Below are 24758 nucleotides of genomic sequence, written 5' to 3'. Positions count from 1 at the left end.
TTAAGCACAATCAGAGATACCCCTCCAAGCGTTAATGTATTTGTAAACGTTGAATACTATAGTGTCAGAGATACCTCGTGAGCTAGTTCAGTTTACATGAACATGGTCAAGGGTACCCTTGGCATTAGTTTGTCCGTAACATTACGCTGACGTGTTGCACCAAGACGTGTATTATGCATTGCCTCTGCTCCTACCAGAACCAGTACTTTGTGGTAGCTGACTCACACTCGTTCTATTTTTCTTGACAAGCCGAAATTTAGGAGAACCAAGAAGACACACTCGCTGTCGTTAAGCTTTCATTCTCAAATGGCAAGCTCCTACATGTGTGAACATATGATTGGCATCTTCACATAACATTGAAATATGATCTATCTGCTTGCACAGAATTCTCTGTATTCTCTGTAAAGGTATGCAGCACTTGGATCAAAAGTTTCGAAACATGTAATTACTTCTCAATAATAGTAGCGTTTCCTAAACATATGAAATGTAAGAGTACAAACTACCTACCCTTGGCTACCCTCAAAGACAGATTCCATTAAGCGTAAGGGCGTCCTGTATGACACAATGTGCCCTTATTCTTGTTTGTCTAAAAAGTGAGTTGTTACTGGCGATGGCCTGTAAGTAGTCGATGTATTCAGCACGATATTACCCTACCTCTGGAATTCGACTTCTCTTGTATATTACCAATTGGAACTATATGCCCTGCTTGTATTACTCGTATCACAGATTTTGGATGACGCATCTATCATACATACACAGGACCGGTTCATTGTACTTCATTAGTGGTTCTGAGATCATTAGCATATAATTGTAATGCATGCTGTGTTAGCATGATATCCTATTGGATAACGTTCATAGTTATGCTAACAATGTTATCTTGAACCTAGGGCATTGTCTGTTGACATTGAGACCTACTAGTTTACTTTAATTGCGATACAAAAATTGTTAATGTGAAAATAATGCCGACATAAGGAGGTACTGGCTTGATTACTCATCGTTGTAAATGTCGACGGCCTTCCCCATTTTACGCCCTCTTAGCTGCTGACTTATCGAACTTCTTGTGAGTGTCAAAAAAAGGTATCGAAGCGTTTGCGAAATACTTAAGAGAGTCAGGCATGTCAATGAAAGAGCTTCCACCAGCGCAACGGAACAAAAGTGAGTGGCCGACCAAGTTGTTGAACGTGTTTTCTAATGACTGTGATGTGCACAGTAACGTAATCAAACAGATATACATTGGCCATTCGCGTTCTGTATATTCAGTGTGGAGTGGCTACCCCCGGTGTCCAATGGTACATGAGGAAATCGGGAAGCAAACGCACAAACTTGACAAACGCCAATGTTTTTGCTATGAATGAAGTTATGGTGTGAAGTTGGTCAAGACCGATGCTGAGTACGGGTTGGTGTATTATCATAACTGACAAGGGCTTTTACAGTAAGTTTGGGAACGCCCGGGCTCAAACGTCATGTTTTTAAAGTTTTATAAACATCTGAATAATCTGGGTAAACACAGTGTCTGCCACGGAGAGATTTCAAACGTCCGTGCAAGGTTTAGCTCCTACACATGAAATGTAACACCGTTTATTTTAATTACAAAGAGGGCGCCACTGTCTGATATAGAAACGAACCAATTTTCAAGCGCTTTGTTGAAAATTTGAAATATTATTTCCCTGACTCGAGAACGTTTCTTTTTTCTGCAAAACGCACTTCTGCCCAATGCTTTGTATTATCTGGTTTATCCTGATGTGTTTGAAAGGTAATCCTGTTCTCTAGTTAGTTAAGAGTTAGATTGAAGGGTGAGGCAGTCTTTGACGAAAAAAAGAACTTGGTTGTTTGGATTTTAGCTTCATAATGAAAAACCTAATTTTTTCAGTAAGCAAAGAATCCGGATACTTGTTATCTTGAACTGTATGGTGTTGAATGACAATATTTCTCCATGAGACTGAATCACATTTTAACGTGACAAGCAAGCGTTGAAATGACAGAGTAGATTTGTAGCACATGTTTAAACACAGCTAACTCATCATTCACACTTTAGAAACCCAATGCAGTTTTGTGGGGATTCGAACCCACATTACTGTCCTGGTAGCTGAAATAATTATTCCACTTGAAAAAACAACTACAGCGAACACGAGACAGGAGTTCGCCTCTCTGCATCGGCGTTAAACAGAAAAAATAAATTATTTCTGTTTCGAAGTGGAAATATTGGAATGTCTTTGTATCCATGACACTAATCAGAACACAGTGCCAATCTAACGAGAGCGTACGCTTGCCAGTTCAGATGCTACTGTAGGTATTTAAGCAAATTGTCGTGTGGTCATATTACATCCTTTTGTTGGAATAATACCAAATGTAACGCCCACAAAATGATACCCTCTAAGAGAATACAACATGAACACATCTCAAAATAATTGTGCTATGTTCCACTCCATTATGTTCAGGTTCTAAGACGGAACTATACAAGGAACACTCCCTGGTCTCATTTCCCCGTTTTCCCTAGGACGCAGAGAGAAGGCAATTTTCTTATCGCATGTAATAATGCACAGCGTGCTGCGACGTCAGCCTTGGTTAGACCTCATATACAAATACCGCGAACTTTCCAATAAAGCACTCATGCGCACATGGACTCAAAGAAAGAGGGATTCTTGGAGATACAAAAAACAGAAACTTCCAGAAGCACTTGCACAATTATTGGCATATGGCGAGAAAACATCTTCAATTCATCATAATTGTCTGGCATATTTGACGCTAGGTAACGTTTCTTTATTTTATTCTCCATCTGTGCAGGTTCATAACCATTGTGTACGAAATTGTGTTAATTTATAGAAATGGACGTGCGTCTGTTTATTAATTGCAAAACACGCTGTCTCCTCGTGTTGAAAGACAGGTACTCCAACCTAAGCCAGCTGAGCTGCTGTTTATCCTCGTGATTTACTCAGTGTGCCACGATAACTCCATGGCTATATGGTTACAGTGGAACATTTTCTGCCTTTGGGCTACTTAGGGCTTGTCAGATGCGAAGCTCAAGTGTGTTAGCTAAGTGTTTATTGGGATTGTGACCTAAGCCATGTAACTGCCGTCCCATTGTGTCATAAATCATATAAACACATTCGATTCCCCTTAGTTTCTCCATTCCAGTAATTAGATTATAACTCATGTTTTAAATAGCTGTGCATTTCATTGGAAATGACATAATTGACTGTTCGGAGATGCGTTTTCAGCAATGAATTCTTGAACCAGTAATATTCCTTTCATAAAGTTTGGTGCCTGTCATGCCGTTGGGAATGTGAAGTTTTTAAATCAACCATTTAGAAAAATAACCCTGGGATGATTTGCTGATTGTGGCATGTTCGATATTGGTATAGCTGAATCCTATTTGATGTATCCTTTGAAGATAACACATATAACATATAATTTATCTAGAAAACACTTTTATATAGTCATAAAAATACGCTGAAGGAAATAAGTAGCTATTTAAGCATCACTATCAAACAGTGATGATATTTGTGTTCAGAAGGTTAAGGTCACATGATTTTATTCAGCCGGGTACCCATTTCCTGCTGGGTGAACACAGGCAATTTTGAATTCACTTTACTAAAGTGAGACCATATGTATCACACGTGCTTCGTTGTGGGACAGGACTGGTTCAGGAGTCAAGCTGCTAAACATGACCATCCATCCAAGAAAACACTCTAAATAAGGAACAGTTTTCAGTCATAAGTAAAAGCAACACAAACACATGCTCATAATCATAATAAATCCTCCACACACAAATCAGTCCATTTAACGAGCAGGAATTTCTTAATCTCCCTCATATATTAAAGTTTAGTGATAGCAGATAACGATGAAAGGAGACTATATCTTTGAAACTCACCACAAACACATGCAGAGGCACGTGTCCTATTTACGTAACACAACATGAGTATAGCTAAGGAATTATTACTGCATCAGTATTGTCCACGACGCGTAGAGTGTGGAAATGTCCACCATAACACTTCGTGAAAGTTGACAAACAATGTTTGGTACCTGATCCTCGTTTTGAGCAGAACTTCGCCCATTGACATTCAACAAGCATGCAATTATATATAATAGATGTGGCTGGTGAACACGAAAGGTAAAGTTAATGTTATAGCTAATCCTATAGAAAAGTTCATTAGTGGAAAGCAGAAGTGAGCATTTTTGTGTTATATTGGAGACGGGTTTTTTTTAAAAACAAAACAAAACCATTGTACATATCGCAAATGTATGTATCGAGTAGTTCATTCCATTTACCTTTCATACATAAGTCAGACACACTGTACATCGGAGGATATCAAAACACACTGTAGGCATTTGGGGAATCAATCTTGGATTGGTCATACTGACACGGAACCTCCTTGTTACGACCTGCAGACAACTTTCTAAGTGCCTTCTCAATAGCCTCCAAAGTCTGAACTGATCATATATCACACTGCAAGGACGCTTAAAACCGCGTATACACCTTTAAAGATCCTCTGAACAACGTAAACACAAACGTTAAGATACACCTATCTCAATACAAATAATACCACCGATATGAACCTCTAGAGCATCCTGTATTGTGCCCTATCATAAACATCTGTAATAACGTCTGGATGGAATCGAAATCGATAGAATTATCTCTCTGCTCTTAAGAATGGAGTTCAAGCGGGTACACCGGAAGTTTTTATATCCTCCCATACACCCCTTGTCTGCCAAACCAGTACTTCACTTCTGTTCTTGTGCTTACAGCGTGTTGCTCCTTACTCTATTATACGCTCTAGTAAGGGTCCTTCGCGTATAGAAAGAAAGAAGGTAATGTGATATGCAGGTACACACGCTGGCGGAATACCACAGTTGGTTAAGTAGGGCGCGAGGGATAGGCTGTTATTGGTTTCCCTGGCGAGTAATACTGTGTACTCAAAACGATGACCGTTATTTGGAATGGGCAATTGTTCCTGTTGCTTTATCAATGTATTGGGAATGTAGTGTGGACAATGTTGGGCAGTATGTCTCACAGTCCGTGAACCACATTATTTTGCGAAACCTTCACTGTAGTGCTGAAGCTTTAAATGAACCAAGTCTAGATTTCCTCAGGCTCAGGAATCAGAATCTGGTCTCCCTGGAGCTCTTTTTCATATAAAATGGGTTTGTTTCTTACTATCAAAATTATATATATTAGAGACTAACTTTAGTCTACAAGTTGGGTACAATTCTTATTGTATTTACCTGATAATGTGTTCTTTTCGTGAAATATGTCTATATCTCATGGGGCGAGTATCATGCATTTTTTCGTCAGTGATATTTCAATAATGAAGAGATTTAAAGTGGCTTCAGAACAAACATTTTACAACTGAAAAAATACATTTCTTGCAGTTCGTTTGTCACTGGCTACGACAACTGGATTAAGGAACGTGTCGAAAAAAATACGATACGGGAATGAAGGGACAAAATCTTATTACACAGGTGTAGATTGCCTGGTTCAGCCAGCTTAAAACAAATATCCGTATCCTCTTAACCCATTTCCGTGCAAGCACCGACACCCTAACAATTTGATGTACAAAGTCTAACTTACTTTTAGGTGAATCGTTGTTTAGTTCAACACCCATCAAGTATGGAGATAATGAAACGGTTACCATTCACAGAATCCATACATCTGGAAATTTACATTGGTACAGTTGGTGAAGTGATAATGATTTAAGGTATTAAGGTATTAATATTTAGTGTTGTCGAGTTGTATGTGTCACAGGCAGGTATAAATAGAAAATCTCACCCAAGCGATATCTCCTGCGGAACACAGTTTTTGATGCTAAATCCTTTATGTAATACGTGACGAGCCAGCATTGTTTGCGGTCTTTGTTTATTTTGTGTGTGTTTTAAATCCACACTTATGAGTTTTACAAGAATGGAAATGTTCATGAGAACCATGTTCAAATATTCTGTGAAATAACAGCGACATAACACTTCCCTGAAATCATTCGAAATCCTTGCTGGAAACACGTGTCGATGAATCAATACCAGTTAGTGATGTTACTAGTCCTTCAACAAAAAGGTGTGGTACCTTACTCCACAGGTGGCGCATGTCACGAACATATTATGTGTTCACTTGAACACGTGGAAGAGTGAAAACATCTGGTGTAAGTTAAAATGCATCTGTCACCATTTCGTCACTGATGGGTTAAATTTTGACGTGAGGTCCACACTGAATTAGGTAATACCAATGACAGATTTGACAATAAGGCGAAACAGTGGTTGATCATATCTTCCGTCAACCTTTCTCCACCTTAGCACCATTTGCACTTTATAAGCTGGATTTGTAATACAGTGTGAGGTGTATTTTCAATGGTGCAAGTTTCCTCTGTCGGATTTCTCAATTCTCACAGCCGAATCGGATCAAAGTAGTCATTTCATTGCGTAATCATAATATGTTTCCACTATCAATGAATTTTCGGGTGCTGTGATAAGGATTCGAGCTAACAAGAGATATTCCATACACCTTCAACCATTTAGTTCAAATATAATCGTGTGTTGATCATATTCTAAATTAAAAAGCTACTGAATATGTTCAGGCTCATAAAAGTAAATAGGCATTACGGCCATTAGTATCCTGTGATCTAAAGGTCTTCATTTTACAATGCAGGATACGACTCTCCGTCATTCGTGTTCGGAGCCAAAATACAAATGTACCTTGTCTATATCACGCTGGAACAATGTGCCTTAACTTAAAACCCTAAACTCAAGTTACTTCAATAAGTAATGTGATATACTCAACTAAACCCTGTTTAGGGGACATTTTACAATGGGTGTATCATGCGATACTCCCAAGAAAAAATATGTCTATGTTACCGATCTTTCACATGATATAACGCAATCGTGTAATACTTATATTACGCACTCATCATGACACATATTCAAAAACAGATCATGTTTATCCCTCACATTTTGTTCATTTTATGTTAAAGCATAACGCGCTTTTACAAACGAATGGTCTTTGGGGCCTAATGAGTATTATGTGTTCCAGCGAAACTTACATAGCAGACGCCATTTGTCCCTGCACGACACAGGCGTATATATACACCGACAGTGGCTCCTGATACTTTAAATGTCGGTAGCAGTTACCAAGATCTTACATTGTGAAGCATTAGTGTTATCCTCGACATTGTTTTAGACGTTTTTATTCAGCCAACGTGAAGACAGACAAGCAACAAAATTATTCTTCGTCCCCTGCCATAACAGTTCTACATACCAATATACTATCTATATAATAATATAGCCGATGGTCTCAATTACGTATCTTCAGTTGCCCGTTTCTTCATTAGGTCATCCAGACCTAACGCCGTGTTGTAGACCTGACACGAACTCCTTCCGTCTGCCCTCAACGACTCAAATTTGAATACACATGATCGGTTATTAAGGAAGAATTCGTTTGTGTGACATTTCCGTTTCTGTGATGTTGTGGATGGTTATTAGTGTGTTATGCCAACAGTGATGAAGGCTAATCTTCCCGAGTGTTGTAGTATGTGGCACGTTCTGAAAGTTTCACTGGAGAAGCTCATTACTGTGTTGATCTTTTCTCTTTGACAACCTTGGCGTCTCGGCGTCAGAGACATGTTCAATCATATTATAACAGCTTCTAGTAAAGTCAACCATAAGACCTTCATTGTAAATATTCATTTTTTCACAGTTCTGTTGTAAGAAACGGAAAATGAAACTTTCTGATTTCAGCATGTGAACAAACTGTTCACTTCATCGCACGTGGCGCGTAATACATTCTCCAACCATGTATGCCGATGCCAAATAAGCTGTTTTTCAAACTTTTAATACATCTTAAAATTGTTTCAAAAGTATCAAAGTCTGCACGTGTTTGTATGATTTATAATATGGTCGATCTCGCTTTTGATGGTTCATGCTGGACGTGAGTCTACAAAGTTTTCGAAGAAACATCCTTATAAGCTGTCAAAATAGTTTCGGAAATACTTTCAAATACCTTTCATCGATTTTGAAATGGATGGAAATGTTGAACTATGTTGAAGTTTGTCAAAGTAATACATAGTCATGTATTCACTTCACGTTTGAAGTCATTTAAAAGCCGAACGTGACGTGAAAATATGCTTTGCACTTCGATAGAACCTGTGTTTTCCCCAGTGCCAAAGAATCGCAGTAAACGTCTTAAGCGCACATTTGTGAAAACAGGCAAGCCAGATTTGAAGCTGAAACCTAAGTAAACATTCACTCTTCAATGAAGAAGTCCCCTTGGAAATTACGTGAAGAATAAATCCGACGTATATTAGTCGTCGACTAAAAGAAATCTGAGGGTCCGGCTGATGGGTTGTGTGAATCACTGCTCACGCTTTCGTGACTGGGATTTATGTCAATATTACTGACATATCTCTGATACAGGTGGCATATTCTCACTGCAGCAGTTTAGAACATATAGAATGATGTCACAATGTTACCAATCGGTACCAATACAATGGAACCTTTAACTACTGTTACGGTTAAGACTTGACAAACTATGTAAGAAATCCCGTGTGAACCAGCAAAACAGAACAAAGACAAGTCGTAAACGTTCAAATTATGTATTATTATGCAACGAGAGCAAGGTATACAAAGTCACAAGTCAATAGTCACAATGCTGATTACAAATGCAATACGAGTGAGACAAAATCTAAGGCAATGGGTCACAAGATATATTTAGTAGCAAACTCACCAAAGTCTTGGTGTGAGAGAGAATCAACTATGCTGAATGTAAACACAGCGATCGGTCTGACAGCGGATGATGTAGATAAGGCGTTGACGGATGCAGATGATGACGATGATGTAACTCCAGTGAATAAAAGTGAATGTGTGTCCCCCCGCAACACGGCAACCAGTCTATTTATATACCTTCAGTCAAAGTTCGGGCACATACGCCATCGCCAACACTGTAGAATGCCCTGGAACAAGTCTCCCAGAGCAGATAAATTCAGGAAAACCAGAATCCATTAAACGAAATGTGACCCATCATAATTATTTTTTAATTCATAACAAAAATATATAGAAAATAAATACTCGTAACACTACATACATCAATTTTGTGATTTACATATGACGTTGATCAACTGTGAATGTGTTATTCTGTATGTTTTGCTAAATCATTTGATAATCAGTATGACTAAGAATGCTAATGAACCTACATGTTCGTGAAATATGAAATTTGTATGGTGCATGTAATATAAATATCATACTGCATGATCATGTGCAGTGCCCCCAACAGGGAAGAATGCAGTGAATGAGTGAGTGAGTATACGCGTTAGTGTTCTTGTAGCGCTGGATTCTCTCTCTAGGCCACATGCCATAAATAGTTAAATAGCTTTCCGCTAAAATCAAAGTAGTTTAGTTTTCTATCACGGTCTTCAGCTATATATGAAATTGAGTCACTGATCCACCAAACAGCTATATTTATAGAACTTGCCTCCTGGCCAAGTACTATACGAACATGGTCTATATCACCCACATGTTATATTCTCATCATTGTCTGTAATAATTCAATGTCGACCTATCCTCTCTATCATATTGACAAGCCAGGGGATGCACAAATGTAATTATTGTCCAGACACGCTGACTAAAAGCGCCTGTGAGTCAACAACCTCATATATGATATTGATGAGCGAACAGTTTACGTGACATGGACCTCTGCAGATATCGTGTCATAATGTGTTAAATCGTGCGGTTATTGTTAGATACTTTTATCATATTCAGAAAGTGTCTCAGAGGCTTAGAGTCTATATACTGCTACTGATCCATCACACGTTATCCTTACCATGTTATAGAAGTAATTGAGTAGGATTAAACGTGGCTTTGGACAGTAGTGCAGCTATGTCACGGAAGAAACGTCCGATGCGGTGCCAATGGTTGACGGCGAGCCTTTCAATAAAACCAAGAGAACAGGTGATGTATAGCATCGTGGATCAAACCAATGGCCATTAGATCTCGATATAGGTACCGGACACTTATCTTTACGGCACGTATTCAATGGGTCTGTCAATGGTCAAAACGCATCGACAACTTATCGATATCCAGTAATGAATGAGTAGTGTTTTGCGCTTTAAGCAATATTCCAGCAATATCACGGCTTCACACATTATACCTATGTGGGGAATCGAACCCGGGTCTTCAGCGGGCCGAGCGAAACTTTAGCCAGTTCTATAATGACAGTTAGTCTGTGTGAAAACAGGACAAACCCTTGAAGAGCCGGTGTAGAACTGGTCTTTAGAAGCCAACGCTTTTAGTAAAAGGCGACCATCGAGATCGGATGTCAAAGTTCGCTAATTGCTTGCCACAGGTCATCGTATCTCATTTGCATAGAGCGATGTTCATGCGGTTGATCACTGGATTTACAGGTCCAGACTCGATTATTTACGGTCGCAGCCTTTATTATAGTTGGAGTATTGCTGAGTGCGTCGTTAAAATTAAATCACTCACTCACACTGAAAACAGAAGATCGTCGGGGATGTAAAATATGCATCCATGACATGTTTCTTAATTTCACAGGATAAATGTATTTTGGGGACTCGGCTTAACAAAAGGACGTATTCGAGAATATGTACTGTACTGGAAAGTGTAATCTCAATTATAGCATGTGTAACATTTGACCACTTTCTAAAATGGCCTTGTGTAATCACAGCTTCCGGCTATGGGAGCCGTGACAATTACCACTCATCAGAAGGGTACCTGAAGTGCGCGGTCTTGACTGCTAGTTGTCCGACTGTGGCTGAGTGGGTTAGGCGACTGACCTAAATAGGAATAGGTGCCTGATTGTGGGATGGTAGGTTCGACTCTCGGGACTCCTGGGCTGCATGACAAAAGTAGCAGAAGCTGTACTTGTAAGTGTAATGCCAAATATGACTCATGCATTTACCAACCTAAAGAATGGTAAGTGCGATCATGGCACTAACTACACTGCATTTCCAGCAAAGCATAGAAGACATGGGAAGAGACTTCATTTTGGTTGCCCCAATACAACAAGCAAATCCCATGTGCATAGAAACTTGACTTAACTTCATACGGTAGCTGTTCTGCCTTAAATGGAAACATTTGGAACTCTCTTGGAGAAGTGCCATTAAGCGCTTTAATACTATGTTTTGCTTCATTTATCTATATCATTCGGCGATTTAATTATTTCCTCAAGTGAACGTTTCGATTTCTCTAAACTAGATTTGACTAAATTGGATAATACTGTACATACACGCTTTAATACAATACTGTGATGGATAGAGTAACACAATACGCATGTAAATTGATATATGAATCTTGTCTAAGTATTCTATTTTAACTGCTCAACTCATTCGCCTTACTTATGCGTTATTTACAGACCTTAACTGATAGTGTTAATTTGGTCTGCTGTTTCCTTTTTACGGAACCTTTCGCAGCAATCCGCCTAATGGACATTTGAAGAAGCAAATGCTCAAGATGCGGAGATGAACACAATATAAAATATCTAATAGTTTCACTAACTGGCAATAAAGTCCATATTTGTATCAATTATGACAAGGCAGGATGGATTAGTTGCTCATGTGTTGATTGTATCGAATCCCGCAGTTTGTTTGAGGATGCTAGCTTATATGAATGAAGCCTAATTTAAGGTTTTAATCGTTTCCACAGGAGCGAGGCAGCAAAACAACTTGAGCAAATATCTGACAAAATGTTTGAACTATTTGAAATTATACTGAGCATCTTTTGCTCTAATATGTGTACATAATTAAATCACTTCAAATAGGTTTTGCCTGTCTATCTCCAACGAAACATAAACTCTCCCCTACGCGCGTGTCTTCTTCTTACATGCAGGAACACACACACTCCCGACCGGCCTCCACCAATCTACAAACTCTCTCCCTTGCCAACATGGCAACACTCTGTTCTCTATGTAAGCACGAGCTCACTCTTCAGCTGTCACTCCTCCACACACTCTCTCCTCAGCCTGTCTCTCCTCAACCTAGACATTTGCCTTCTCCTTCCCATGTCTTCCATCAACATATTGACACATTCTCTCCTTCCCACGTCTCTAATCAACTTAGATACACACTCTCTCTTTCTCTCGTCTCTCCATCACCCACCAAACACTCTCCTTCCCACGTCTCTGCTCAGCTTAGATACACACCCTCACTTTCTTCCGTCGGTCCTTCATCTACCTACACACTTTCTTCTTCTCCCGTCTGTCCTTCATCCATCTACACACTCTCCTTCCCACGTCTTTCCTTCATCAACCTACACACTCTCTCCTTCCCCGTCTCTCCATTTTCAACCTACACACTCTCACCTTTTCACTTCTTTCTATCATCCATCTACACAATCTCCTCTCGTCTCCCCATCATTCACTTTCCCACGTCAAACCTTAATCTACAAACATAACCAAGTACACACACACTCATTTGTCTGTTTTTCTTCCAGCTCCGTACTCGTCCACTCCTTCTCCCGTCCCTCCTCCAACTGTACACATACTTCTCTGCACGTCTCTGTTCCACCCACAGTCTCTCCTTTAGACTAACAGCTAGTCCCTGATATGAACATATTTTAGGGGAAAAACCGTTCATAGTGAAAAAAAAATAATATAATGAAATGGAGCCCTGAGACTTTCTTCATTTTCTGAAGCTAAGGGAATCTAGACTTGCCACATTTTCTAGACTTGCTTGGGTTTTCTTCAATAAATATACTTCAGGGTCTGTAAGACAGAGTGTATCTCTCCTTCGCACATCTCTCCTTCTAACTGGTACAAACTCTATCCTTTGCCAGTCTTTCCTCAGCACGGTTCACCCTCTCTCTACTGTCCCGTCATTCTCCTAATACTCGCTCTGTGTCCTTCGCTTAAGACGCAGCAAAAGCCAGAAGTCAACAGAATATCCCTACAAAAACAATACTGGTACAGCTTTACCCACAAACACGGGACTCGGTGTTCCGTTTTGTCCTTAGTCTGGCTTTAATTTCGAATCGCAATTCATATGACATATTGCATCCCCTAGGAATGCCTTCTCAAATTACAACGTAACGCATTTTTGTTACACCGAACATCACTCACAGTTCTATCTCGTAATGAGCGTGTTCCTATCATTTTGTGTCCTTACCCTGTCCGAAGTTACACTTGCAGTTTGAATTAGTACATTGCTATACTTAATCATATGTAACGCATGTAGGACAAAAACACCATTGTTAAACTTAGGATATCACGCAATATGCGTCCATGACAATTTGAATGTTGTCCCGACGAAATATTTTACGCACTGTAATTTCCAAGTTATGAATACCTAACAGAAACTCTTCAAATATGTTTATGGTTTTCCTGCAGGTTTTACCTGTAGGCCGCATATGCATTTCCGTGAGGCATGGGAGAGGATGGTTACCATAGAAATGCGTTCCAACAAGTAATCCTAGACATGAATGTCTATGCCTGGAACTGTGATAAATGGCAGGGCAAACGGCAGTAAATATATCCGTCTCTTACTCTGGTGACCTCAGTCTTTGAGGTCAAGGGGCAGCCTGCAGTTCATATGTAAACTCACTGAACAGTGTTTGGATAGCCTTGAGGTACGATATATTACTAATATTTTGTTAATTCGTATTCCGAGGTACATGTTTGATATGAAATTAGTTGGTATACTGTCATTGTTAATTTACAGATAAGCGAGTGAGTGAGTGAGTGAGTGAGTGAGTAAAGATTTGTAGTCACATCGGCAATGTCACCCATACCGTGACTTTAAGAAGTTATCAATTCATAATAAACGCTACTACTGTGAAATATGCTGTGCTTGAGTGAGTGAGTGTGTGAGTGAGTGAGTAAGTGACTGAGTTAATATTTACCGTCACATCGGCAATATTGCAGCCATATCGTGACGAGAACGATTCATTCAATAAAATGAAAATATCTCAAAGAGTAAACACTGTCGACAATGGACAGTAAAAATACTAAACTATCACAGATATGGACATAAACTACTAAAACTGTAATCAGAGAAGACAATACAATATACGGGCTATAGATTGCCAACAACTGAAGGTAGCTCACCATACTAGGAACCATGGGGACTTACATTACTTTTGCTACCTTTACACCATTTACACCATCCTCTCATGGCGACTGGCGACTGCGTGATAATTTAGCCAAAATTTAAAATAACAAATATACTATGTTTAAAATGTGGTAGGTGAAACTTTTACTTTGAAAGTTCAGGGAGGTAAGAACGAACTCATGTACGTCATGTGCGTTGCTCATGTACTCACTTTCTCGACAATGTAGAACATCAGCTAGAATATCTGTTCTAAATGTTCATATGTTCCTGTGATTTGAGTCATTTCATCCTCACACACTCACACACAAATATCAGCAGCAAAGTTTCACATACTCCAATCATTTAGTACAAAGTTAATCAGTGACAGATTCCATCCGGAAATACATCCTTTCCTGGACAGCCATCTGTTAAAGGTCCATCAATAATCATATCTCGCTATAGGCTACTATAAAGAATGTAAACATAGATGGCGACATGTTCTTCGTTTGTCCCCGATTCCTGGTTTTAAGGTGATCAAAAGATGGCCACACTGAGGTCACTAAGCCCCTTATCTTGCAATACATATCAAGTAAAATCATTAACCAATCAAGTGTCTGAGTAGAAAACGGATGGGTGGCCTTCTCACTAATGAAGCAGAACTTGCAGCGTAAGTCCTTTGTGAGGTACAATATTTACGTAATCCTCCCCATCCATCACGCCAAATGCTGGCAAGTGATGATGCTTAGTAGAAACCAATTCTTTACGCCTTTCCAAATCCTATTAGCATTTATAATATGGACGGCTAGCCGCAATATTGGGCTGTATCATACTCGTAACAAAATCTAATATAAAACAACAGAAGTTGAAAACGTGTTTAGAGGTAGTCATTTATGGTGAGTGAGTGGGTCAGTTTTGGTTACCGCCGCTTTTAACAGTATTCCTGCAATGTCACTCCAGAAATGGGCTTCACACATGGTACCCATGGTACGGGTTTGTCAATTAAGTACTTGGTGTTTATAGTTTGATAGATTTATTGCAATAATTTCTTGTTCAAAGTCGCTGGCTTGGACGAAGGTCGAAAAATACGTGAGCACCAGTCGTTTCTGGAAGCCAAAGGCACTAATCACTCATGACACTGCCTGGCTATCTCAGAGTGGAGGAAGTGGTAACTATTGAAGGAAGGTGATGTGTGTGTGTGGTAGACTGTAGTTAGGGGGAAGGTATGTCTTATAGACCACCAATGCACCTCGAGATAAGAGATGACATATGCAGAGATACAGCTATGGAATTATGTAAAGATGAGATAAAGATTGTTTTCATGAACGTGTCAGTATAAAAATGTAGATAATCGTATAAAGGATAAATCGTGGCACCCGTAAATTTGAAGCACACTGTAATATCATTTTTTACGAGGATAGTGTGGTAGCATGGGGTCACTTCACAATGCGTGAAGCCAACTACTTGAATTACGATTACTTCCCTGGCCTGGAATATTCCTGAAAGAAGAAAATCCGTCGTATTCATTCACCCACTTACTTTGGCAATGATCTGCAAATATGCCAAAACCTAATACATTTACTCGCTTGATGTTAAGCACAAAATCGTCTTGATATGCAGCCATGTTTGAATCCACTGTGAAACCAAATTAACAATTTACCATACCCAATACTTCACTACAAGTCCCTGTCTCCAGATTCCTCCGATAAAGGTAATCAATAGAATGAAATAACACCACCATTAAAATTGTAGAAATGTCATCATAAAACTGTGTATTCGGGATTTACTCCATAATATTTAAAGGACATTCAACCATATCTCAGAACATAATTATGATAGCCATCATTAGACTGAGCTAACTTGAATCACGAACACATTCTAAATGATTGAAGAGTTATGGAAGGACAAATTGTCCTGTAAGCCAATATGACAGCACGATATGCACTAAATCATGGGTAAATATCAAAACCGAGGAGCAATTGGTGCAATTCCTATGAGATTCTGACTCTAATGGACAGTGTTTACATCATTGATCGGCTTTCCGTATGTTTGTCATTCATATTCCAGATCACATTAGTGAACTGCACGATCTCACATTGCCCAAATCACAGGAACCGCTAGTGATATCAGTGGAGATGAGTCACAATAGCTTGTAAATGTGAAGTGGTTTTCTGTAATTAGGACAAGTCTCATGTATGGCAGCAGGAGAACCCATGCACAATTATTTCACAGAAACTATATAAATAAGGGATTTTTGCACAAGGATATAACAATGTCAATACGCTGATCATCCAGATTCTGTATTCACTGTGGGCGATGATGTACATATAGCATTGAGATGAGGCCTAATTTGTTTTTGACTATGTCGATTGTTCGGTCTTTTTTATCAAGGTTAAATGTTCTGAAAATACTAACCGCCTAACACGTTTCACGAGCCTCTCTTATAATCTGAAATTGGGCACGTTTCAAACATGTTGATGTTTGTGCATTTTCAGTCGTGATGATGTTGGTATTTTAGTTACAGTGGGGTTTTACATTTTATTCCAATGCGTCAAAGATGCAAACAGCTCATATATAACAAACACACTACATATGTGATAAATATGAATCTTTCTTTCTCAATATTAAAACAATATCGTTAATCATCACTCTTGCTTGCATTAATTATAACCGAATTAAAACAAATTCCTATCTGAATCTGAAAATAAGTATTTTTCGTGATGACAAATATATTCAAATGACATTATACTAATGTCAGTGGCTATAAAGCTCACAGTGTGCTCCTATCACCTTGATTGGGAGAACTGGTTTCCAAGTTACCTAACATGACTCCAGGCGTTATGCGTGTACTTTCCTCTTCAGCGTTCCAGAACTGATAATCGTTGGTTCCAGACCTTGACCTACCCTGACTTCTTACTTATTTATTCATGTTTTGGGTGTGTGTTTTTTGTCCTGAATAAGTACATACATGAGTATTTTCTTGATAATTATATCAAAGGCAAAGTTGTTGTTACATACAAAGAAAGAACGTGAAATAGCTTAACTATTGCCAGTATAGACAACACCGTTCCTTTACCTGCACTACATGAACAGAAGATTTTAAAAGAAGTCTCTAACAGGAACCTTGAAATATTCCCTCAACCTTTTTCCAATCTCTGAATGAAGATTTCCAGGTATAATGAAATGCAATAGGTAGTGAAACATATCAAATAAAAGGATTTACAGTTGTTAGTGGAAATAACACAATGTGATGGAGTTCTTGTTATCTTGGAGCATGTAAAGTTACATCAGTAACAATCATTTCAGTCTTTTCTGTAGCCGTTCGTTCATCACAGACGTTGTAACGGCATCACATCCAACGCAATGCCGTCAAGAACGCATGGCAACAGGATGCCTGTCCTGCCGATGGTGAACGCGTGAACGCGATCATTATCCATTGACGTTCTGTCCAACGCAATTGTTGTCATCACAACTGCAGACGTCGACGTTGATAGTGTGTCGTTAGAATTTGCTGAGATCACACAGATGCTGTGCATGTGTAGATATCGCCGTACAATCACCGCAGAAAACGCTTTTGTTGTTTGGGTTGGCATGAGCTGTAACAGTTATTGCCTAGAACCCACTACAAGTTCTGACGTCTTGGCTTGGCGTGAGAATATGGATGGGCCGTCACTTCTGTTTGTTCCGAGGATAATGTCGCCCCGTAAGAGCCGTCCTTGGGACCACTGACAGCGTCACACCGATACCGAACTCAAGCATTCATATGGCTCGCCACCTATAACTTCCACTTAGACGTAACGTGGTAGAATCTTATCAAAAGGGTGAAATTTTGGGTAAATTATTGAATAGATTTGGTAATGTTATTACATTGGAAGCTGGTCCTTATAGAGCATAATGGAAGTAATCGTGTATTTGGAAGTTTTTGTGAAAGGTGTACAATAGCAGCGAGAGCTGGTCTGTTGCATTCTTTAACTTTAGTGAACATTTTCCTTGGTCAATCACAACTACATAGACTTCATTAAATGACGATAAAGTCAAGGTCACAATGATGACCTATTGCCCTTAACCATACTGTTCATCTGAGGCATACAAACAGTATATTCACAACTAAACACATTATGATGTATCTCTTAGAACAAACCAGCATGACACCTCTGCAAGGTAATATAATATCTTAACGTAATAAATTTTTTAATAAGTTTACTGACGAATTATAGATAACAGGGTTGAGGGCACAGTTAAAGTATAGCAACCGATACACCCCCCTAAGTACTGCCGGTACATTGACGTTGCTATTTACCATTTTTTTTAATTACCTGAAAAAAAGAAAGATGGTTACAACCATAGTTTGAATTGATGCACAAAAGGACCATAGGAGTTTTAAAATTCTTCCAAGGATCACGTCAACGTTCTATTTACACATGTAATACGACTGTCAGCTTTCTTTAAGTCATTGGATATAGATGCTAATACTGATATAATTCTGGTATAATTAATACACACACATATCTTTCATTTCAGAACGTTTCAGTGTCGGTGTCAGTCCTGACACTGAGCGCCATCTCTGTAGAACGATGGTATGCAATATGCCACCCCCTAGCGTTCAAGAGCACCCTCTCTCGGGCACGCAACATCATCATCGTTATCTGGGTTGTTGCTGCAGGAGTGGCCCTCCCGGAACTGATCGTGTCTGATACTAGCCCCTATAACTATCCTGGAAGCTTCCAAACTGTTTACTTGACTAAGTGTGGCCCAGCTTGGATGGAATGGAAGCAGACATATTACCAGATCAGTCTTGTGATTGCCATGTACGTAGGTCCGTTAGTGTTGATGGCACTAACGTATACCAACATAGCCGTGGTGCTCTGGCGCAATGACATCCCCGGACAGGCCGAGATGGGACAGTATTCAAAAGGTTTGGTATGAATATGTCTACTTAATATGTTTCACAATGAATGTTGTGGTTGATGACGTATTCTGCAAGGGTGGGCAATGCCAACAACAAACCCTCTCTTCAAAGCGCTTTCAATATCAATGCAACGCCCGGATTACAGGGAGTGAGTGAGGCTTAAGCAACTTTTAGTAATATTCCAGTATTATCACGACGGGGGACACCAAAAATAGACTTCACACATTGTGCACATGTCGGAATCGTACCCAGGTCTTCGGCGTTACGGTCGAACGCCTCAACCACTGTACTAAGCCACCGCCCCCACAGAGTACATAGCTCGTTTAGGGCATATATTCAACTAGACCAGTTTGTATCTACAATATCTTTAGAATTTTGCGTCAAGTGTTTCTGATTCAAATCTAATCCCACCCTTGAGGAACTATTTGTTTAGGAAACGACGCTACCATGATGATTAACGTACGATACCGAACGTAGCAAAGGCAACTCCCGTCTCATTTAAGGACCGTAAGCATCTATTTTAAATAGATGTAGACGTATCTTCACATCTTGGTTCAGTATGCCACTTATAAGTGTAATTTAAGTGATTTCATATTTCCAGGCAAAAAACCAATGATTGAAGGGAAAGGCAAGAGCCAGGAAGACAAGGTCCAATCTCGGAGAAAAGCAGCCAAGATGCTTATCACAATAGTCATCGTGTTTGCCATCTGCTACTTGCCTGTACATCTCTTTAACATCCTAAGGTGAGTCATGCTTGTTCCATCATAAAGTGTCGACGCTAATTCTACCAGTGGCAATCCCGGCGAAATGAAAAAAATCCCCAAGACTGGTAAAGGCAGACATTTTTGTATGACCATGAAAAAACAGGCTAGACCAATGCGATTAAATCTCAGCAATAATGTAGAACGGTTTCAGATTGGTATCCCAATCACAAGTATCGCCGTCCATAAAAACGGAAGTGATCAAATAAAAAAATGTGACCTCAGACCGAAATGACTGCATAACGTTAATGACACCTGATGTAAACTGTTTCCTGGCCTACACATTTTACAGTAGCTATGATTAAGGAACATTATAATAACCATTTGGAACGTACACAACTGTCTGAAGCCATGTTTCATATACACAGAGGCTAATGCAGATGTTCCCGATGTTTTAGATATATACACAATTCCTTGACCTTAGACAATTAATATTGTTTCAAAGACTTAGTGTCACTATACCAAATACTAAATACATAATGTATCCCAGCATATGAGTAAACTGACACAAAGATTTCTAATTTATAACACGAAGTCAAAACTATCTGCTATCGTTTTTGAAACTGCACGCCCTCCGCCATTGTAGGTTGCCAAAATGCATATAAAGCTGTAAATGAATCTGTGCAAATTCTCATATTTTATTGAAGAATCATGACATTTTGAAGGAAGCCCGACCGCGAAACATATGAAATCATGATTTGCATAACCGTTTTCAAGGGTATTTTAAGTACAATGTGTGAGTTAATATTAGAATGTCTCTATGAAACTGTGAAATCTGTGGATCAATACAATATGATATCGTCTATTGACATTATTTGAACTTCTCGTTGAATGGATTTAATCATCTCAGGTCTTATTTCAGATTGATTCTGTATCGATTTTATGTTTTTAACATGTAAAGGAGGCTTTTGACTGTTGCATTAGCTGTCACATTCCTTAGCAGTAATTGTCCGCGCTGCCATTTCGTCATGAACTTCATGGTACAACTTCTCCACTCTATGTTTAAACTATCATATCAGTTCGTCAATTTGTGAATGTATGAATCCCACATATTTTGTCAAATGGCATGCATTGAGCATCCGCAATTTCACCCCAAACAGGAACAGCAAGATATATTTGTGCATTTAATTATATCTGTTTTAACATTTATATCCACTGACTTAAAGATCGCTGATAGCCGTATTGCATGCATATGTAAATAGAACGTTGACTTGATCCATAGGGGCATTTAAAACATGCAATGGTCCTTTTGTGCATCATTTCAAACCATTGGTGCTATTTTCTTCTCTATTTCAGGTATTTCAAAATTTTGGTAACTAGCAACGCTGATGTAACGGCAGTGGTTAGCCAGTTGTCGCACTGGTTGCCATACTTCAACAGTGCCCTAAATCCTGTTATCTACAATTTCATGAGCGGTATGTTCTGTGATTTAACATTATTTATTACATTATTATTATTATTATTTATAAGACATAAATACAAGCGATAACACACTAAAATACAGTCAGTGCAAAAGTACAAAATTGACAAAACAAATCCCCAGAAATTGATTCTCTCTGGCAACAGGTATCAGTGTTTGCCTGATAAAGAATATGAAATGGTAGAAAAGAACTGTTTAGAATTCTGTTGATTCTTATAATCATTCATGCTTATGCATGCAGTCACACAGCACAAACCAGCTCACCCACTCATCAAACCATTTTAAATGAAATATGTAAATCGCATGGTAAGATTTGTTTTTCCCTTTTATAGTTCTGAAACTTTTTAGGCCTCGTTATCGATTTGAATGTCTTAATCAACTTTTTAAAAGGAATGAATGTCTCTGATGTTTTAATCATGGCAAGAAATAGAAACTCTCTTGAGGATCCAATTACAGGTAACGTCTCAATCAGTTGATAAACATTATTGAACCGAGACAGATTTCACTTTAAATTAACAAATCCCCCATATTCGTTTCGCTTTGTTATTTCAGAAGAGTTTCTTCATGTTGCAGAATAATTGGCATTTGCTCATGAGAAAAAACATTGATTTAGTCAATCCGTCACACTTGCAATTAAGCCCGAACCCATACAATCATTAGGTGTAACCTCATCTTAACCCAAGGAGAACAGAAATATTTTGAGGAGTTACCGGAAGACATCGGATATGTTATTTTGTGCTTTTGACAACCAATTTTTATTCAAGTTTCATCTGTGCATTCCCAGAATACCACGCGACGGCCAATTAGTGGTTAAACAAATGTGCATGGGGTATTGAATGACGCTTTGTGTTTGATGATAAAGATCGTTCTATAAAACTCTTTTTGTTGTTTTTTTCTGGAAAACGTTGCCTTGTAACTCTTGGTCATAACAACGGAAGGACTATCTCTTGTCTGTTTCAGAAGTTTAGCTTATTTCAAGTGATTTCGTTAATACTGAGAGGAGGCACCGCAGCGAGCGTTACTGTTGAGGCTTTACGAGAGAACGCCTTTTCTAGAGTCAATGAATGCATTTTTATATTGTGAGACTATAAATTGTGTGACCTTTCTCATCTTCCAAAACGAGGACATTAAAAATAATATATCTAACGTTGCCATTTTCTCTTGGATAACTTATGATTTTCTTTCTTTCAGCAAAGTTTCGCAAGGAGTTCAAGTTGGCATGCTATTGCTGCCTTCGCCCTTGGTATAAAACCAATCCACGCCGACGTGATGGGACGTTCACCATGACCTTCTCTAACAGCAACTACAGCAACTGCCACACTGAAGAAGTCACACTCACAAGTTTTAAAGACTAAGTACTTCTTCCCTTGCTGATTAGCTCGAAACTCCGAATGTACACAAGTGAAATACGGATGTATCTGATTTCAAATTGCGGGATCGGAGATGTCTTATTACTCGAAAGAAAAAGCCTATTTTGTTTGGAATGTGAACACGAGGACTCGGCGACATTTCGTCGATTCCGCATAATACGATCGTTAACTTCACATGTTACAGGTGCAAAAGCCACCTCACTTGTATTGTCAGAGCGCAGTTCGACACGTCATTGTTCATTAGTATATCCATGAACCTCTACAGACCAGACACCAGAAGCAACATTCAAAGAGACGAAGTATCCGCAGGGACATGGCCAGTAACACATGTAACTCCGGGTTCTTCATTTCATTGAACAGGTCTTATTAGCACTTGATCCATCTGATTACATTGATCATCATGTACTGTATGTTGCCTTTAGGCGTGTCGGAATGTTGACGGGTTAACTGAAACGTCAATAAAGGTTTCCTAATCCAACAACTTTGCTCTATGTGGAGAATAGTGAATTAGTTCAGTGTAATCATATTCTTAAAGTAAATCCCACATTAAGTTGTGAATACATGTATTTCTCGCTCCATTTGTCATCTCTTATGAAGCAAATCTGAATGGAAAAGTCTATGTGTACTTGTGACCATAGATTCCCCGGATATATAAGTTACATGTTCATTCACTTTTTCGTAGCGTGTTGACTGAAATATTGCCGAAAATAGTGACGTTGAAAGATAACCCACTCACTCTTACACTTCGAAGTCTCTAGTACGTAATAACAGTTGTAAGGAGTGCACATGTCGACAATGAGAATTACAGGCCTTGCCATAAACGAAACACTATTCGAAGCCGCGAATATCAAGACCTCCTAACTCAGTCAAATTAAACATAAGGAGGAAGACTCTCTCTCTCTCTCTCTCTCTCTCTCTCTCTCTCTCTTTCTCTCTCTTTCTCTCTCTCTCTCTCTCTCTCTCTCTCTCTCTCTCTCTCTCTCTCTCTCTCTCTCTCTGGTAAGTTGTAGTGTTTCACTCAATGTCATTTGCTCATTGTCATATAAAAAGCTAACATATTGTATTATTGCATTGTATTCCTAAACACCCAGTCCCATTGTAGAGGTGTATGCACTTCATAGGGAGTTCTGCGGTGTATTGCTTGGTGCAAACATATGGTTCGCATCAAATGTGACATATAAGACATAAAAAACCGTGTTCAAATGATAGGAAGTTCATGCTAGTGTGTTTTCGTTTCTTGGTTAACATCAGATCTGTGATGTTTAAATAAACGACGTTAACGCATGTGTTGATAACGTTATCCGTAAATGTAGTTTAACTCTTGACGACGAAACTCGAGTGGGGAAGTGTACAGTTTGCCTGTGTTTAATTTATCTTCATGTTTGCTTGTTACAGGATCTATTGTTATTTGTTCTCTTGTGCTATTTATTGTAATATTATCGTTATGTATTTTTATTGTGAATGTTGATTTATCAGATACCCTGTTGTTGTTTTATTGCAATACGAATGTGTAAAGATTTCATTATATTCAACGAAAGACACTGCAAATATATGGTGGCCATTTGACTGAAATACTATTCTTGACGTACCTCCAAAACTTCCTATTCTATGTGGTAAGCCTAACAATTAGGCCATATACATGTAAATGCAATTATAGGTAAAGTTAATACTTTGGAAATGAATACACATCGATTAAAAATAATTTAATAAAGTTGATATCTGGCACTTTCTGTAGATTTCACTCTTCATATGACGTGAGGAAAATTCAGAAATATGTTTATTGGCAATACACAGATTTTACAAGGAAACATTTTTTTTTACTTTCAGTTTAACGTAACACTACGGTTATTTACTTTCCTATCCTTTTGTTGTTTCGACACTCATTCACAATGAAAATAACATTTAGTGTTGGGAGTGGCTTCATCATACTTGTTTGACAGCAACGTCAACGGATATTCTGAGTGAATAATGACGAGACATAACACCAACGTCATAATACAAGGGAGACAACTTTATCGTCAAAGATAATATATGACCACTAGAAGCTTTTGGGTAAAGATATATTATGGCCCTGCTTCCTTATTGCAGTTCATAAATCCATCTGATCATGTGTATCGATCTAGCATCGTACCACCATTGCATCGATGTTGTCCTAATATTTTGTAAAGAGATGCAACGGACTTCGTCTTGGTCAAATACGATTGTTATTGTGTACATATATTCGTCAGTGGATATGTAATGTGAATACAAATATGTGAACGCAGTTAAAAAACGCATTTGTGAAAT

The 24758-nt window shown here is 38.8% G+C and overlaps 1 protein-coding gene across 1 annotated transcript in view; it reads left to right on the top strand.

Annotated features, from left to right (window-relative positions):
• The window catches only part of LOC137290861 (orexin receptor type 2-like), a 71208-nt gene extending 46754 nt beyond the window's left edge, over positions 1 to 24454 (top strand). The window contains exons 3-6 of the mRNA XM_067822025.1: positions 18534 to 18927; positions 19523 to 19664; positions 20979 to 21097; positions 22294 to 24454. Of these exons, the coding sequence (XP_067678126.1) occupies positions 18534 to 18927; positions 19523 to 19664; positions 20979 to 21097; positions 22294 to 22457 (819 nt within the window). The 3' untranslated portion in view covers positions 22458 to 24454. The remainder of the gene's footprint in view (positions 1 to 18533; positions 18928 to 19522; positions 19665 to 20978; positions 21098 to 22293) is intronic.
• The last annotated feature ends 304 nt before the right edge of the window (positions 24455 to 24758 follow it).

The sequence above is a fragment of the Haliotis asinina genome, chromosome 7, assembly GCF_037392515.1.
Source record: "Haliotis asinina isolate JCU_RB_2024 chromosome 7, JCU_Hal_asi_v2, whole genome shotgun sequence".
In the NCBI taxonomy this organism is placed as follows: domain Eukaryota; kingdom Metazoa; phylum Mollusca; class Gastropoda; order Lepetellida; family Haliotidae; genus Haliotis; species Haliotis asinina.
Note: the sequence above shows the minus strand (reverse complement) of the source record. Positions and strands in the feature narration are given on the sequence as shown.